General features: G+C 40.1%; 1 protein-coding gene across 3 annotated transcripts in view; it reads left to right on the top strand.

Moving 5' to 3' along the window:
- Window positions 1–17360, top strand: part of EIF2AK3 (eukaryotic translation initiation factor 2 alpha kinase 3) — a 45548-nt gene that overhangs the window by 12263 nt on the left and 15925 nt on the right. For all 3 annotated transcript variants that reach the window (XM_075048707.1, XM_075048632.1, XM_075048544.1), the window contains exons 3-7: window positions 10509–10703; window positions 12641–12771; window positions 14810–15044; window positions 15315–15477; window positions 16802–16939. In XM_075048707.1, the coding sequence (XP_074904808.1) occupies window positions 10524–10703; window positions 12641–12771; window positions 14810–15044; window positions 15315–15477; window positions 16802–16939 (847 nt within the window). In that variant the 5' untranslated portion in view covers window positions 10509–10523. The remainder of the gene's footprint in view (window positions 1–10508; window positions 10704–12640; window positions 12772–14809; window positions 15045–15314; window positions 15478–16801; window positions 16940–17360) is intronic.

Consider the following 17360-nt stretch of genomic DNA (forward strand, 5'->3'; position numbering starts at 1 on the left):
TTTCAGTGCTTTGGTTCCCCAAAAGAAATACTAAGTTCCAGGCACCTGGGAGTCACTTTAAGGTACTGACTGCCTGCACTTCCCCGTGCATTGGAAAAGGTAATCTCTGTACCTAGTCAAGCCCAAGAAGAGCCAAAAGCTGTCCTGGGTTGCTGTGGGAATGCAGGAAGAAATTCAGTAGCTCTCATCCTTTGGCCTCTTACGCTGTGGTGTAGAAGATATTGCAAAACACACACTGAAGAAGGTCAGGGCAAGACAAGAGGTCAAAACGCCTTCTGAGGGGCTTAAATCGTGGTTTCTGGATTCTTTTATGTGCCCTCCCAGAGGTTAGGGGAGAGTAAATAATTTAACAGTCTCTTTGAATCTTGTGACATCAGGTTTAGGACAATCATACCCACCACTTAGGGCACCCCTGCAGCAGCATTTTATTAGCCTGGATAAAAATGAGGTTTTTGTTTGGTCCATGGCTTTCTACTTTAGTTATTTTTCAGTTAAGTCACTGCCTGTAAATATCATCCAATGAGAAGCTGAGATATGTTTGTTTTGGGCATGGGTGGGGAATACTTAAGACTGTCAGTCAAACTTGTTTGAGTATTTTCACTTAAAAGGTTATTATAGCAGCTGTTGAGTACAGTGCTGAATATTATCAATTTCTGTTAAACCTGTATAAGTCTGTTCTGACTCTGCTAACAGTCACTGGACAAACAAAAAGGAGATCTGTTTCAAACTACACAAACATTTTGAGCAAATGGCTTTCTCTCAGGATTCTGCTTAAAAACAACTGGCTCTGTCTAGCTCACTAGTGTTAATCTTAACTTTTAATGTATTTGTGCATCTTGAAACATTTGGCATGAGGCACAACAGCAACAGAAGCAATCTTTCCCGCCTAGCACTTCGAAGAGTCTTTGTGCAATGTACAGGCTGCTTGCAGGAGCAAATGCTGTGCAATAGGGTCAGACTTCCATACATAGAGAATAACAAGTTAGTTCTCTTAAGCCTTTGAGTGTGTACAAAACTTTCTAAATCGAAGTTTTACTCAACAAAATGAAGAATAAAATTTAAAAAATTTCTGTTAATGCTGTAAAATTACTTTCCAGCTCTAATATGTTGTGACCAGATGTAAAGCTCCAAATTGCCACTCTGTTCAAGCAGGCAGAGTGTAAACCAGTGGACTTGTTATTGAGGTGACTAATCTGGGGAAACTCTATTTCCTTGCAGGTATGGTGGTATAATTTTAGTTGCCTGGAAAAGTATTCTAGTGGAGTTCTTTGTGTTCTGTAGCTGATCCTTATTTTTGTGTACTACTGAGACAGATGTAGGACCACCAGATACCAGATGCTTTGATAGCTGAAGGTATCACTCCTATAGAGGAGGACTAGAGCATTATCCAGTTCTCTATCATACAGGTTTTCGGTAATAGAACTGGAATTAAATTGTACTAAATGAAATACTAGATGTGGGGATTGATAACAACAATTTTGTTGAAGGTTGGAGGTAACCAGTTTAAAACTGAGAATACTGTGTACTAAGAGATCCCATGACAGGTTATCAGCTGCCATCTCGATTCCTCTGCAGGGGAAGGAAATGTGATCCTGTGCTGCCTGTGGGGAGAGAGAGATATTAGTGTCTTAAATGCTCCTGGAAAAGCTCATAATGAATAAGAAGTGAGTGTCCAGAATTGTACTTCAAAGGAAGATAAATTCTAATTGCAATTGAGGCAGAGAAGGCTTATTAGGGCTATCAAGGGGAGTGGAGCCTGTGTTTTGCAAGAAGAGAATAGATGTGACTGCTCTTTAACTACATCGATATATTATGATTCCTGGTGGCACAAGCGGTTCTTTCCATTTCTGTTGCTGGAAACATGCACAGTGTTCATGGGCATAAAGAGGTGACAGGCTTGGGAGAATTGGTAGAGAGACCTGTGGATTTCTGAGTACAGACCTTTGCTGCTTTCTTGGTGAAACTAAAAAATGTAATTTATAAATCTCCTGAAAATAAACTTCTATTGATGTGTAGTGGACAAAAAGGTCATCAGCAAAAGACTAATTGTTTTAAAATATTTGGATAGCCAGAAGTTGTGCTTTTCTAGGAAATGCAACCAAACTTTTTAATGTGAAGTGGTACACGTGTGGAGAAGGGGAATTGCTGATGGACGCCCAAGCTGAGTTAGTGGTTAGTATGATACAGCATCATGATTTTTGTCAAGGTGACAAGTAGGGCTGTTGCTTAGACAAGTGGTCTTATGTATCTGTCGAAACTGCACATCTTCAGTCATCTTACTCCAATGTCTTGTTCAGTTGAAAAAACAAAAGACTTCCTATAACTGCAGCTTGGTGGCTTTCTTGCTGACACTTGATGTAGTTAGCACTGATAAAGCTCTGATAAAGTGCTGACGTGTCCTCTCACTCGTGCTATAAGGATGTTTGGGGGCATGACAGCTTCCGTTACGAGACACGTGGGAAGCTACAGAATGAGATCTTGTGGCTTGTATGATATCAGAGCTCTCAACCCCACTCCTCACGAGTGACGCTCTGCCTCGAACAAAGCCAGGAAAGTTTCTCAGAGTCACTCTGGGCTAGTGTTTGTCACCAGCTTTCTTCTGCTCACAGACATGGTCAAAGTGCTGCAAATCTTGGAAAGGACGTTTACCATCAGCTCACTGTCTCTGATGTTTAGTTATCTGTATAGTAGCTTGTAATTTAATTACATACGGTACACTGAATGTTTTGTATTGGCTGTTAAGCAGTTCTAGTGTTTACAGATATTAAAATGGATCAAATCTAGTAATGCCTAGACAAATACCTATTTCAGCACAGGGAATGGATAACTTGGATATTTGGAGCTCAGCTGCCCAATACACAACAAAGTGATTTACTCTGCCCTAAAGCCTTTTTGAACTTCCAGCTTATATCTTTTGAAACAGGCAATTTCTTTTACAGAAAGTGCTAAGCATTTTAGTTTAGCAAATCATTCTTCTAGCAGCACGGCCACTGACATCTCATTTCCGAATTTCTTCTAGACTTTGTCCTCCATACGCAGGTAACTATTAATCTATCTGTCAGAGTCACTGCATGTTTCATGCACTCTACTTTTTTGCATCCTTGAAAGAGGAGATGGTGCATTTGCCATGTTCTGTTCTCCTCCTGTATTGGGCTCTCTTTTTCCATAGGAGTTGCTCTGTGACTTAATTTTTCAAGACACGTGGACTCTGTGTCCTTATCTAAAAAAACACCCTGTCCAGGCAGGGCCAGGGGAAGAAACACGCGAGGTCCGGCAGAGATCAGCTTAAATCCCGAAGTGACATGGGCTTCTGCTATTGCCTGTTCTCCCCGCTTCTGAAGAGAAGCATGTTGCTTAGCTCCTAGTTGCTGCTCTAGGAGCGCGGGTACTCTGCAAGAGAGGTTGGAGCGGGGTGGGTGGAAGTGGTGGTGGAGTTAAAACACCATCTTCAAACATCCCACTACTGGAACGGTACTGATTTTGACATGGTGGCTAATGAGCTTCTGTGTAGGGCCTGTTCCTGTAGAGGCAAGTTTTTGGGTAATTTTAATTTTCTTCACTGATCTTCTTTCTAATGTGCTATTAGTTTTAAGGAGCTCAGTGATGGGCTCAGTAGCAGCAGCTCTGGTTTGTCTCATAAAGGACTGCTCTTAAGTTCCAGAAGACTGTTGCAGTCTTTTCTTGTTAATAAAACTTGCCATGTTAGAGGGGGATGGAATAGTGTCAAAATAAAGTCTTTCTTAAAGCACCGTGCCTTTTTTTTTTATTATTATTATTAAGGAGAGCAGTTTTTAAAAGTCTGTTACCATGGCAGCAAAGCAGGCTGGCATCTCTGTAGTCAAAATCCCAAGTCTTGTTTGACTATGATTAAAGTAACAGTGGTGTTTTAGTTTTCTAGCCTTCAGAAGAAGGGTCTGTTTGATTGCACAGCAAACAGTACTGGGGCCCTGATCTCTTTTGAAGGTGGGGTGGTCTGGTTAACACACCGAGGTTCCTCCGTTTCCCTGCGTGGCTGCTCAAGGGAGGGCAGAGGCCAGAGTAGGATTAATTCTTTTAATGGCGAACTCAAGATGAACACGATGCTGTACCCCTGACACTGGAAAGGAGAGTATAATTCTCAAGCTACTGTGCTGCTGTCATCTGTTGCTTTCTGCACTGTTTGTGTAAAAGGCAGTTTTGTCAGGACCCTGGTAGCTTACACCTGATCAGATTTTAAGATCTGAAGTGTAGAATCATGACAGAGATACCAACTGTAGTAATTTAATGAAGTTATTGGAAGGACGTTGCAGGTGTTGCTTTGAGGAGAGAGAAAAAGGAGTATTCAAACAAGTTCTTTAGTACTCATCCAGCACAGGATTACAGCATCACTTCGTGTACTTATCATACGCAAAATACAGGGCTGTGAAAGTTGTTTATGACTTGGTGCAGTCTTCTCTAACCAACAAAAAATGAAATAGAAACTACCAGCTTGTGGAGTACGAGGGTTAGTGGAAGGAGAAGAAAGACCGTAATAGATACAAACTTGTCATACGGGTCTTAATGTGGGCAGGAGCAGGGGACCAGGTTTGGTCACTTGGGTGATCCCGTGAACTGTTTCTGGGTGAGCTGTACGGCCTGATGGCAAAAGTCATCGCGAGGTCTGAGAAACATCCACCCCCTGTGGCTGTGCAGAGCTGGTGTGCCCTTTGGGTCTGTCGCACCCCAGCTGGGATGAAACCTATTTCCATGGGTTCTCTGATGTGCCGCTCTGGCACAGGCTGGCTCTTACCTCTTCAGAGGAGGAAGGCCACGTAATCCTGCCTCCATAAACTGCTCCATAAAATACTGATTCGTCAGATGTCCAAATGCAGCCTTTCTCATGGTCCTGGTCTCGGAGGTGGTCTGGGTACTGACGCTGGTTAACAGAAACAGGAGGTGGTCAGGAACAGGTACGCGCTTTGTAAACAAGTGTAGTGCTGAGATCAGAAGTGATGGCATTCACAAGAAGGAAAGTTTTTCTAGACAAAACAACCACCTGTCTGTTGGTATTTCCTGCTTCAGCTTCCTCATTGCCCTTGAACATGTCGAAGAAGGTCATTTTACTGATGTAAATCATGGACTCCCCTTTGCAGTCAATTTTCTTCTTCCTTGGCTGGTTAAACAGCACTGTATGCTCTGAAGAATACTTTGCTCTTTTACCAGTGCTTTAGGCAGTGGAGTAGCTTAGCTCAACAGCCTTTGTTTTTCAAAAGATTGTACTAGTGCCTGGGTCTTTGTTCTCTTCTTAAGGAAGCGGTGATGTTGTGCACCTTGCAGAAAGTTTGAAGAAAAATATCTCCTTAGACTCTAGCTGGCCCCTTCATCCCAGTGTACTCCTGTTTGATTAGGGTTTGCCTGTTGGGAACAGCATGCTGTCATCCTTGTAGTGCCCTGTGCTTCAGGATTTCTGCAGGTAGGTAAAGGGAAAACAGATGAATTGACATCTTGAAATCCAAGCTGAAGAGGAGAAATAACCTCTTATACTGGAAGGAGGTCATAAACCAGTGATACCTCCCTGCATGCATACCAAAAAAGAGCAGACAATAAATCAGTTCCAGATCAGCCTGAACTAGGGACATCTCAAGACCTTGCCCAGTGTGTGTGTGTGTGTTTAGAGAGATATATATCTCTCCTGAAAATACTGTAAACATTTATAGTATGGATACCTCTATTACTGTACACCTATGAATTAAAAAAAAAAAAGTGGAACATATAATGATTGCTTTCTCTTGCCCGTATTTGTTTGTGTAGACTCTTGTTTCTACACTTTAGAGTGAAGCTGCTGCATGTGGCTTTTAATATGTTACCTAGATTAATTTTAGAGGGGCTTAAAAGACATAGTTCTTGCTGAGAAGTAGCTTTCTTAAGAACATGCCTGATGTTGGCTTTGATCCTTTTTGTTACAGTGATCTATTGTAGAGATAACTGTAGAGGAAAAAAAATTGTTACCAGTAACGTTTAAGATTATATATGTTAGTCTTAGTTAATTAGTAACTGGAATTAAGCTCTTGCAGTTTATGGTAAGAGTAAGGTTTGAAAAGCACAAGCTGAAGTGTTAGAAAAACAGAAAGACATAACATTTCCTGTTCCAAGGAAAAGATTTTACCTGTGCTTAGTTATTTCCTCAGAGTTATTGGAAAGTCCAGCCCATCTGAAAATGATAATATTGACTGTTTTGGCACCAGACTTGTCTCAGATGTGCCTGCATGTGAGCAGGCTTGATTTTTGCTGCTTGTGATAAAGAGTGTTAGGCATGGGAAATGAATGTCACACTTACTGTTAAACAGCTCATGGAAGCTTTAGTACTTCAGCTTGTTTTGATCTCTGTTTACACGATATTTTCTTTCTTTCTTTTTTTCTTTTCTCCACTGCTACAAATCAGCAGCTTTCTTCCTGCACCGATCAACCTGCCGTGGAACCTCGTGTGCAGTGCCCTCCTTTCCAGTAAAGAGTCTAGACAGCAAATTCCCTGGTAGCGTATGCCATTTCGGATCGTTATGCTTTTTTGCTTTTTTGTGAAGGCTTTTTAGAAACTGCATTACCTCACCCGTCGGCCTGGAGATTGAGCAGCCAGCGCTGCTGATAGGGCTGCGGCACCCTGCGCCGAACCAATGGAGAACTTCAGCTTCAAACTCTTAATGAGCAAAAGAGCAGCGTCTCATTTAGGGCTCAATAGTTAATGTGGGGGTTTTTTTTAAGTGTTACTTCTGAAAGACAAGCCACTTAACAATTATGTGCCATATTGCTGACCAGTGAAGCTGAACAAATAGCTATTTACATTGACAGATCAGAGGAATGTGTAAGTGCATCGTGGTAACCTACATTTTCTGTGCCAAGAGATTTGCAGCTGACTGCCTGGGTGACTCACTCCTTGGATTAGGAGATGAGGTAATGCTTTTGAGATACAGGGTGATGTCATTCCTTTACCTGAGCTGCATGCCGATGCTCGTTGCTAGTACTTTCAAGGAAAGTCCCTTTGCTGCTACTGATGTACTAGAGAATGAGCTGCATAACTCGTATAGGAGCTGTTATTATTAATGTCCTTCTAAAGCCTCTGGCTAAACTGCTCTTTTAAAAGATGTCAGTGCAAGTGGACACAAATGCCTTTTGTTACATGTGTATGTGGGCACCTGCAAGTATGCACATTTGCATACCTGCCCCATTCTTCAAACAAAGCTATTTTAGTAAAAGACGACCTTTGTGGTAATCAGGTGCAGTCCCTTGTCAGCACTATGTCATGTAGTCCCATTTATAGATAGATTCATCTTAAAAGAAGGTGATTTTTTTTTTCCCCCTCTCTTCTCAGTTTCTGTTGTGAAATACCACGTTTGTGATGATGAGTAGCCTATATGTCTGGCTTGCACTTACTTATGGTCAGTTTAACCCCATCTGCTCGTACTCTGGCGTTGTCCTCAATGCAATAGCTCTTTCTGCTGCCTGTGCTCCCTTTCCTGATGTGTTCACCAGCAGCAGTTGTGTCTTTTCTCAGCCTTTCTTTCCCAATGTCAGGCAGGTCGTGCTGTTCCTGTAGGCACCCTCAAGGTTGGGAGCATGGGCAGCTGATCAGCAGAAATGACCAAAACAGTCTCGTCTGTCCTCTGCAGCTTATGGGGACCGAGGTTTTAACAGACAAGCAGACAGTGCCCCGCTGTCGGGGAATTTTTGAAGGCACACAAGCCATGACCTGATTTGACCCCTATCTTGGGAGTATACAAGTGCGTGTTGCTGAGTGAGCTTCACGCGTGTTGGGAATTTGGGCGTGTGGTTCCCAGAAAAGGCCAACGTTTTGCCTGTTGTTTGCTAGTGGAAAATTTCCTCCTCAGGCCCTGGAGCAAGAGCTTCAGGACAAGGGAAACACTTAAGGTGACGTGTGTCATGCTGTCCCCAGAGCTTGCAGAGTTACCCACTGAGAGTCTTCCTTGCTCAGCAGTGATTCCTGGGCAGTTTGCGCCGCTGCCTCCTGTCTTCACAAACCGATGGGGTGGTCTGCAGCCCTTGGAGCATGCTGCGTTACAAAGCCATTGCGGTTGTGGATTCCAGCAAGGGTATCTGAAAGTCTGAACTTGCAAGTGGGCGTCTAGCTGCCAGTGGCACACATCTAGTTTGATCATGCTATATGAATTCAGCTGACTGATGGCCAGTAGAATTTCTTCAGGATCCGACTTGAAGTCTGTTGATGGCTAGGTTTGCCGGGCTTGGGCTCTGTGTGCTGAAATAGTAGTACAGGAGCTGGTTTGGCTTTTGTGTATTTGGAAAACTGCTTGTAAAAAGAACCTTTGCTGTTCATTCTTATTTATGTATGGAATATCTCATATTGCTGGAGGTGAGCGTGGGCCTCCAGACTACTCACAGGTATCTGGACCACGTGCAGGAAGAAACCTTAGAGAAGATTTATTAATGCAAAGTAACAGCTGCACAGTCTAAAAGTTGTCATCAAAATTATTATGCATTTCTGAAATTATATATTACAAAAACATTTTATGATATTACTTTTCTGTGCTGAATGTTTTAACAAGATACTCTAACAAGGTTACAACTGCAACTTTGGCACTGGCATCTTTTGTTTTTAAAAGGTGTTTTCCAAAATCTGCATGCCTTTGTTTCTCAAGATCACAAGGCTGCTCTTGAATATGAATGTTTATGTAAACCTTATTTGCTTTATTTTTCCACTGATCAGGTGATTTCTACAGATGACCCCTCCCTGCAAAATTTTTTGCTTTTTTGTTAGTTTATTTTTGTAAGCATATGTATAGACGTGTGTGTGTGTCTATTTTTCCTGCCCAATGGTAGGCCATAATGCAACATTTCTTGTGCATCACAGATCTCATGCAATGTTTCTTCCACGATGTTTGGCCTGTTTTGCCATAAGGTGAATATCTGAGAGGGAAAGAACATACCTCATTTTGCTTTGTAAAGCACTTCACAGCTACTCTCGGCGGTTTACTTTTATCATCACTTCAATTACACATTGTGCTCCTGAGAGGAGTTTTTATTTTAATTGTCAGTCATCATGAGGCTTTTCAAAGCCAGAAAGCATCAGTGTTGGATCCTTTAGGGATCTTAAATAAGTCACCAGCATTGTTGGGTAACGCACCTAAATTTTCTCTTTGAATGAGGTGTGTCAAACAGTCATGACATGCACGCATTTACAAGATCTGTCTTTCCCTTCCTGTTAAGGTGAATCCCAGCTTTGCTTAATGCTGTTTCCTTGTCTGTGACCCAATTAGTAAGAATAAAAAGTCTCATGTTATAGAGAATTTTAATCATGAAGGAGAAGTGGTTTCAGATCCTCACAGTGGTTCCAGAAATAATAACCAGAAACCTTCTGGATCTTTTGTGTGGCTTCGTAATACCCATCTGTGCCTTGGAGTCTGAGCAGGAATACTTTGTTTGAAGTGACTAATATACATGTACCAGAAGTAGTCTTTAAATCCTAATGTGTAAAGTGTCTGAATTTAATGTAATTATGTTGTAGGATACTGCCCAAATGGACAGAGGTTCTAAAAAAGCATTAAAATCTTCCATGTTAATCCATATCCTCAAAAGCTAAGATTATGTGGACTACGGTTTCTCACTGTTCTTGATGGGCACAGCCACTGTGGCTCCACAGTATTAGTTATGGTCTATCATGCTGATAATGAGTTTCTTAATAAGTCCCTTAGTACTCATTGACAATGACTCATACTTCCGAACTAGGATCTCCTTGAAAATCTCAGTGTTAATGGATGAAATGCTGTATCCTGGTGAAGATTTTTTTTTTTCTGACTTGTGTGTTTAAACAAAAAGCCAGGCAAATTTTAAAGGAATGGTATACTAAAACATAAGAAATTCTGGGGAGGAGAAGTTAGATTTAACTGTCTGGGAAGGCAAAGGTGAAATGTGAGCTCTGATCTCAGTGATAATTGCGCTCTCTGCTTTACAGGACAGTAGATGTTCTGGAGTAGTCACTAATTGCAAAAGAGCCTCAGCTTTTCTTTTAAAACCAAATTCATTTTTCTGATCTAGAGAGAGTGATTGATTCTGTGTTTAGCAGTAAACTAGCTCCAGAAAAAAAACAACGAAGTAGAACTTTACCTACAATGCCACTGTCTTGAAACTACCCAAATAATCTGCAAAACTTGCACTTTAACCAGTGACTGTCTCTTCAAGAATGCTTCTCCCAGTATTATATTTTCTACAGTTTGGATTAATACTAATCTATCAACTGATAGAGCTTTAAAATATTTTGCTTGAAGTGGAAGAAGTGTCACATGCTGAACTGTTTTTTAGTTAAGAATACTGAAATACGGATTTGATTTGAATGCCTGAAAGTTTTCTGTCTTCAGTATAACTTTGAAAAATAAGACTCTGGGATACAAAACCATAAAATAGGATACTGGAATATAATGCACTGTACTTGTTTATACAGCATTTCTGTTTCCATTTGTGATCTGTGTGTTTTGATAAAATTGTGGTTAAATGGTAGCTAACCTTCAATTCAATTATTTTAGGTATTTGGAAATAAGATGATAATCCCTTCCTTGGATGGGGACCTTTTCCAGTGGGATCGGGATCGAGAGAGCATGGAAGCAGTTCCTTTCACAGTTGAATCTCTTCTCGAGTCATCCTACAAATTTGGCGAGGACGTTGTCTTAGTTGGGGGAAAGTCTTTGACAACCTATGGGCTGAGCTCATACTCAGGGAAGGTAAGAGCCTGAAAAATTGCCTTCTGGGTGTGTGTTTCAAGCCCTGTCTTGCAAATAGGTTGCTCTTGAGATTGAAACTGCAGTACAGCTCAAGTGTACAACTGCGTGGCACAAAAGATCAGAGTCTGAGTTTTCTGGGCAACAGCTGCAGCAGGCTGGAGTAAGGCTAACAGCTGGTGCAGTTAGATGGTATGGCTGAGCCCCCACTGCAATCTTCTCCTGCCTGTGAGCTCCTGCTGTATCCCCTGTGCTGGCTTTAACACTTGTCTCCCACTTTGCTAAGCTGATTTAACTTGCTAACCCAACAGAAAACTGTTCACTTCTTATTGGGTTAGTTTTGTGCTGGGTTAGCTGTAGCCAGCTCAGCAAGGGGTTGGGGAGTGCCAGAGCTAGCACAAGGGAAGGGACGGGGTGGTTGTGACCAGAGGTGAGTGAGGGGAAAAAAGAGGGATGACCCCTTTCTCTACTGAGCTGGGAGAGGAGTTCAGCTTGATCATATAGCTCTGCTTGAGCTTTGCTGTTCAGCTTACTGCATATCAAAGAAGGCTTTAGGTGACACACTTTTTTCACAACTAATTTCAGATTTTTCAGAACTAATGAGAGATAGCTGGTTGAAAACAAGAAAAACATTTAACATATGCAAAAGTTTAAGACTTGAAGTTGTTTTCAGTGAGTTTACTATCTCCAAAAATTAAGTTGAAAACTACTTGCTATCTGACTAGTTCAGAACGTATTTTTCTTCCAAAATCCATTGGTTAAAAGTTGTATATTTTGAAAAAACACAGAAGAAAAAAGGGCTAGAAAAAGCACAGGAATTGCATTATTCAGAGTCCTAGAATTGACATCTCTCTCCCCCTCGTTAGTGTCAGATGTCATTAAAATGCTTGTAGAAACTTTGTGTAGTGAAGAACAGACATTTGCTAAATCAGAAATGTTGGTGCATTTCAAAACAAGTGAAAAAGTTTCAGAACTATTAAACTTCCAATGTTTGTTTTCCACAAAATCGGGTTTTTCATTTTGACCATACATTTTAATGTAGAACACTTCTATGGCATGGTGTAGAGTAGTCAGTAGTGATAAAGAGCATAGATCCAAAATAAGAGTTAATGAAATCATTTTGATTTCCTCATTGATACCAGAGGGCACTATGCACCAACAGACTGCTCCTCCCCCAGTGTTCAAGAAGTGGAAATTTCGGTTTCTGCTTTGATTCCTGGCTTATGCTCACAGTAGCAAAGGTGCTTCATACAGGAAATAGTGTGTTACTCTTCTCATTAAGAGTTTGGGCAGTCTGTTGTCTTTGGCAGTATGATGTTGATTCAGACTTTCTGAAAGTGTGTTCAACTTCCTTTTCAAAATACAGTTGCCCATATAATACAAATTCTGTTCAAGATCGGGACTCTTGCAAAGTCTGTGTCACTGTGAGAGTTAAATAAGGTCTTCTTTCCCCTTTAATAGCTGACAAGGCAAAGGTGTAACGCTCTGAACTATTTTATATAAATCAATAGTACTTCATTTGAAGCTAATAGAGTTATGCTGAGACAAATGTGGCACGAAAGCAGAATTATGCTGTGGGTCTTGTAGGAATGTTCTCTTGATGTCCATAGAAATGGTGGGAAAAGAGAGAGTTAAGATTTCTTTCTGTTAGAAGTAGGCATACATGCAAAATACAGTCAAAAGGTAGTCAAAATAGCCCAAACTGTAGACTTACTAGAATCTTTTGAAAATTCGAGTTCTGAAAAGTCCTTATCTCTTAAACCAGGCTTTTCAACATCCCTCAAGTTGAGCATCTAAAATCACGGAGCTCCAAATAGCCTGTGAGCCAAAGATATGTTGTAAGGATTGTTAGCTTTGAATATTGCTGTTGATTACATTTATTTGTCTTGAAGTTCTTCAGAACTTCAAAGCATGTGCAAGTCTCTTGCCTTGTCCCTTAGGTGAAGTACATCTGCTCAGCTATGGGCTGTCGCCGGTGGGATGACGATGAAACAGAGCAGGAAGAGACACTCCTATTACACCGAACCCAGAAAACAGTCCGTGCTGTTGGACCACGCAGTGGCAATGAAAAGTAAGCATAGGAATTGTTCAGAAACAATCCAATAGAGATAAGTTCTTAATACGTAATGTTTTAAGGGGTTTACCTTCTTTTTATTCTCGGTAGTCTAGGAATTGCACAAGGGAGTTTAGATTGTTAACTAAAGGAATGCACCAGGCTGTTGGCTAGGATCTAACCCCTTTGCTCTTCATTGCTTTTGAAAAATGTCTTGAACTTCAGTTTTATAGATGATTAGACAGAAAAGATGTGCACATATGTATTCCCTCTAAATCAAATGAAAATTGTTTTCCTTGTCCTTGCATACGTCAAAAGAGTTTGTCACTGCTCTACTGCACAAGGCAAATGTCACTAATGTTTGTTCCAACTGTTGATTTTTGTACAAAAGGAGACAGTTTAAAAGTCTTCTTATGACCTACTGATTCACTTTTAAGTTCTTTACCTACTCACGGTAACTGTCACTGGTTTTTCATACTTGATGTCTTTAGCTTTCATTTTAAGTTGATATTTTAAAACATCTTCGGTCTTATTTTTTTAAAAGTCCCATTCTTAAATCTACTTTGTTCATTTCATAACGTAGGTGGTCTGTTCTTTACAAGCTGTAGAAACTGGTTCAGTCTGTGACTTTCCTAATGCTGTCACATTGAAGTTTTAATACATCAAGATTTCTATAAAAACACAGACATGTATTCTACTAAAAAAAACCCAAACAACTCCCACTTCATAAAATACAAATCTAAAAGGCTGGTTGCCATACATAGATACAATAACTGCCCAACAATTTAGTGGAGAACTAGTTATTCCCTGTTCGCCTGCTCCCTCTTCTGTTTGCAGCAGGATTTGACAGGTTGTGCATCCGTTGTCTATCAGAGAGAACCTAATTAGAACTCCAACAGATTAGCAGATCAGATGTCTGAAAAGAGAAATCTTGGGTTCCGCAGTTCTTGGAGGCTGATAATGGCAGGGAGAGGTATGTCGTAAAAACATACTTTTTCCTTCATACATCTCTTTCAAAAATATAGTATGGCATCTTGTGCACCAGAATCTTCCTGTCTTTGTAGTCAGAAACAGAGGTGCTTTCCTGGTGACGCGGTATGGCTGCTGTGGAGTTTATAGGATAGATCTGGGTTTTTAATCCAGAGAAAGAAAAATTTTTAATAGATCAACTGAGTATATAAAATATGCCAAACTTTTACCATAAGGTTGTAAATTCTTTAAGGAGACAGTTTGGGCTCCTGGTGGTTGCCAGACTGGTCCTAAGAAACTTTGGGTACCAAACATACTGCTCAGGAAATGTTTTCCCCCTTCTTGCTGTCGGAGACACAAACTTGCAATCCTTTCCCATCTGTATCTTCTCTACAGCATTGGTCTATATCATGGAAAAAGGAAAATAATTATTCTTTCTCTTTCTGAAAATGATTTTCAGTTTCTGCCCTAATTTTTTGGTTTACAAAAATTAAAGAGCTTTTGGCTCTGCAAGACAACTCCGTGTTACTTATTCAGTTGTCTTTTTTCGGTGTTAACCTATGGGACATGAGCAGTCCTGGTTTCATGAAGTACCAGTCAAAGAAATCCTGTGTTAGGTTGTGTGTGGGATTAAAAAAAAAAAAGGCATTGTCCCTCCCTCAGCTTGAAAAACCTTATGTTTCAAATTAAGTCTTGTGTAGAATGCTGCTTCCTAAATGGTTTATACTTGTTGCTTTCATCAGCTAAATAACGTTTTCCTACTAAACAGACCCAGCTGTACTACTTGATGATTTTAATTGTCCTTTCCATATACTAAACCTCTAATGCCATTGGCCCTACTGCACCAGTTGTTTTCTCAACTCACCCATCGTCATGTTGGATAAGATTTCTCAGCTTGTTTGGTTTGTATTCTGGTGTAGCACTCCCCCTCCTGGTACAGTTGTGTTCATCTGACAGTCTGAGAGTTTACTGTGAAAATGCGGGCCAAATATAGGTAATTCAGTTTAAGAATCTTCTGGACAAGGGATTTGGGACTTCCTTGGAATATGTAAGTTGTTTCTATAAAGTTTTTCTCTTTTTCTTTAAGGTGGAATTTCAGCGTTGGTCACTTTGAGCTGCGCTATGTCCCAGATATTGAAACTAGAGCAGGATATATTGAGAGCAATTTTAAATCAAATATGAACAAGGAAGAAACAAAAATTATTTCGGATGTGGATGAGCAGGAAGCCATGATGAAAGATACAGTGATAAAGGTCTCAGTAGCTGACTGGAAGGTGATGGCTTTTAACAAACAAGGAGGACATCTGGAGTGGGAATACCAGGTAGGGGAAAAGACAGAATATTAAATGTTACAAAAGTAGAAGTTTTGCAGCATCATAGATGAGGTCTTTCATCTTGGGTTTCAGGTGCTGTGTTTGTAAAGAAGCACACATCTGCTTGTAATTTTTTTTTTTAACTGAAGTTCTGACTTTGAGCTGCTACATCTGTTACAAAAACTAAACCAAGGAATTTAAGCACATTGTTTAGCATTATTCTTACATAGTATCTGGCTAATACAACATTAATTTTCCAGTTACCTCTCTCTTCTTCAGTTTTGCACTCCAATTGCTTCTGCATGGCTGGTTAAGGATGGCAAAGTAATTCCAATCAGTCTATTTGATGACACAAGTTACACTGCGAACAATGAAGTATTGGAAGATGAGGAAGATCTTGTGGAAGCTGCCAGAGGGGCCACAGAATCCAGTGTTTATTTGGGTGAGACACTGACTGCAGCATTTTCTGTAGTAAATGTTATTTTTTTTCTCTGTTGAGGTTGTAATAAAGGAGATCTTTCTGCACTGGTAGATTACTGTTAAGAGTTGCTGTAACATGTCCAGTCTGATATTCTGCATAATGAAAGCTGTTAAATTCAACCCACATTGCTTTATAAAGCCCCAAAATTGAGGCTTCAATAACATATATCCTAAAAAGGCACCTTGACTTGATTTAAAGACTTCAAAAGGTAGAGATATGTTCTCATCTCTTCCTAGCCTGCTCTGGTCATCTTTGCTGTTGTCATTCACAGTTAGAGTTCTGTGTACCCATCTTGGAAATTCTGACAATTACAGAAGGTACAGCATGCCTTTGGCTATGGCAGAATTTAGTATGTATGACTGTTTAGCCTAAACAGTGATAGTTAAAAGATTGATTTTTTTTTCCTTTTTTTTTTTATTTATTTTTCAAAACCAAAACATTTCAAAACCGTAAATCTTTCCCATTTTGATTCTGAAACGTTCACTGCTTTGTAGTTTCAGTACATTGGAGATGATTGAAAGTCTTGAAACTTTTAAAGATAGGTTTATAGTTAACAAGGCAGTCTTACTGCTCTGTAAGCAATAAGCAGGATCTCCCTCCAGCACGCTAATTTGTTGCATTCATTTTTTCCTCTACACTGATTATGGTAACTTACCATGAAGAAATTTCAGTTAAGATTTTATGTGACTAAGTTTTCATCCAGCTGTCAGAATTCATTTGATGTGGTTTGTGACAATTTGAAATAGAGTGGTTCCAGGTCCTTCTTCCTCTCAGCTGTCTCTGGGAGGTAAAAGTGCTTTGGTTTTCTAAGACTTTGTTTGCCTTAGCCTTTTTCTATAAGTCTTTACACCTTGTAGCTTTCCTGTTAGTGGTTACACAGATAAAGTATAACGCTAGGAAGAAGCCAGATTGTTCCAGCCTTCCTGGTAATGGCTGTTGAGGAGTAATCTGTACCAGCATTAACAAGGGTAGGAAGTTTGAAAGAAGTCTTACCTATGCAAAGCCCAAACTCTTTATAGCTCTTAAAACCTGCTGGCATTTTTCTGTAGTACCAGCTCTCCAACAGTGAAAATGAGATGTCCTGGTCTCTTGCTTTTCTAGAACAGAGGGAACATATTACTGGAATTCGTCCAGCCTAGCAATCAGAATCAGTATCTCAGATTCTCAGAATATAAAGAAACATTTTCAGAAATGTTTTTAACCATGTATTTTAACTGGGCAATTTTATTCAGGAGTGAAGAGAATGAGATCTCAAGACTAATACGCTCTCTGGTTTATTACTTAGGTATGTACAGGGGCCAGTTGTATCTTCAGTCATCAGTCAGAATTTCTGAGAAATTCCCAACCAACCCAAAGGCTCTGGAATCCAGGAACGATAATGCAATTATTCCTCTCCCCAAAATCAAATGGAAACCTTTAATCCGTAAGTAACAACTCAGAGTTTCATTTACTGTCTTAGCTCTGAAAAGACAGGACATCTTTCTCATTTCCAATATGTTTCAAACTAGTCTAATGTTTCCAGCTGTAAACCAGTTCAGGAGCTATCTCTGTGCTTTATTAATTGTTTAATTTTTTTCTAATTAAATGTTTAATGTCTGCTTTCTTTTAGTATGGATTTGACAGGGTCTTTTTTTAGTAATGAAGTGTTGGGTCTTCTAAATCAAATTTTTCAACAAAAAGAAGTAGTTTTTTGCAGCGATGTGAATATGAGTGAATTGACTTGTCCAAAACTAGTATTTTGGCAAGGGGGAGAGGTGTTAAGTAACTGTTACCTTAAAATACCCTTCTTAATGTTTCCTTGGATTAATTTCGGTTCTCATGATCTGGTCCAAGAGACGTTTTCT

This window comes from Buteo buteo, chromosome 1 (genome assembly GCF_964188355.1).
Source record: "Buteo buteo chromosome 1, bButBut1.hap1.1, whole genome shotgun sequence".
In the NCBI taxonomy this organism is placed as follows: Eukaryota; Metazoa; Chordata; class Aves; order Accipitriformes; family Accipitridae; genus Buteo; species Buteo buteo.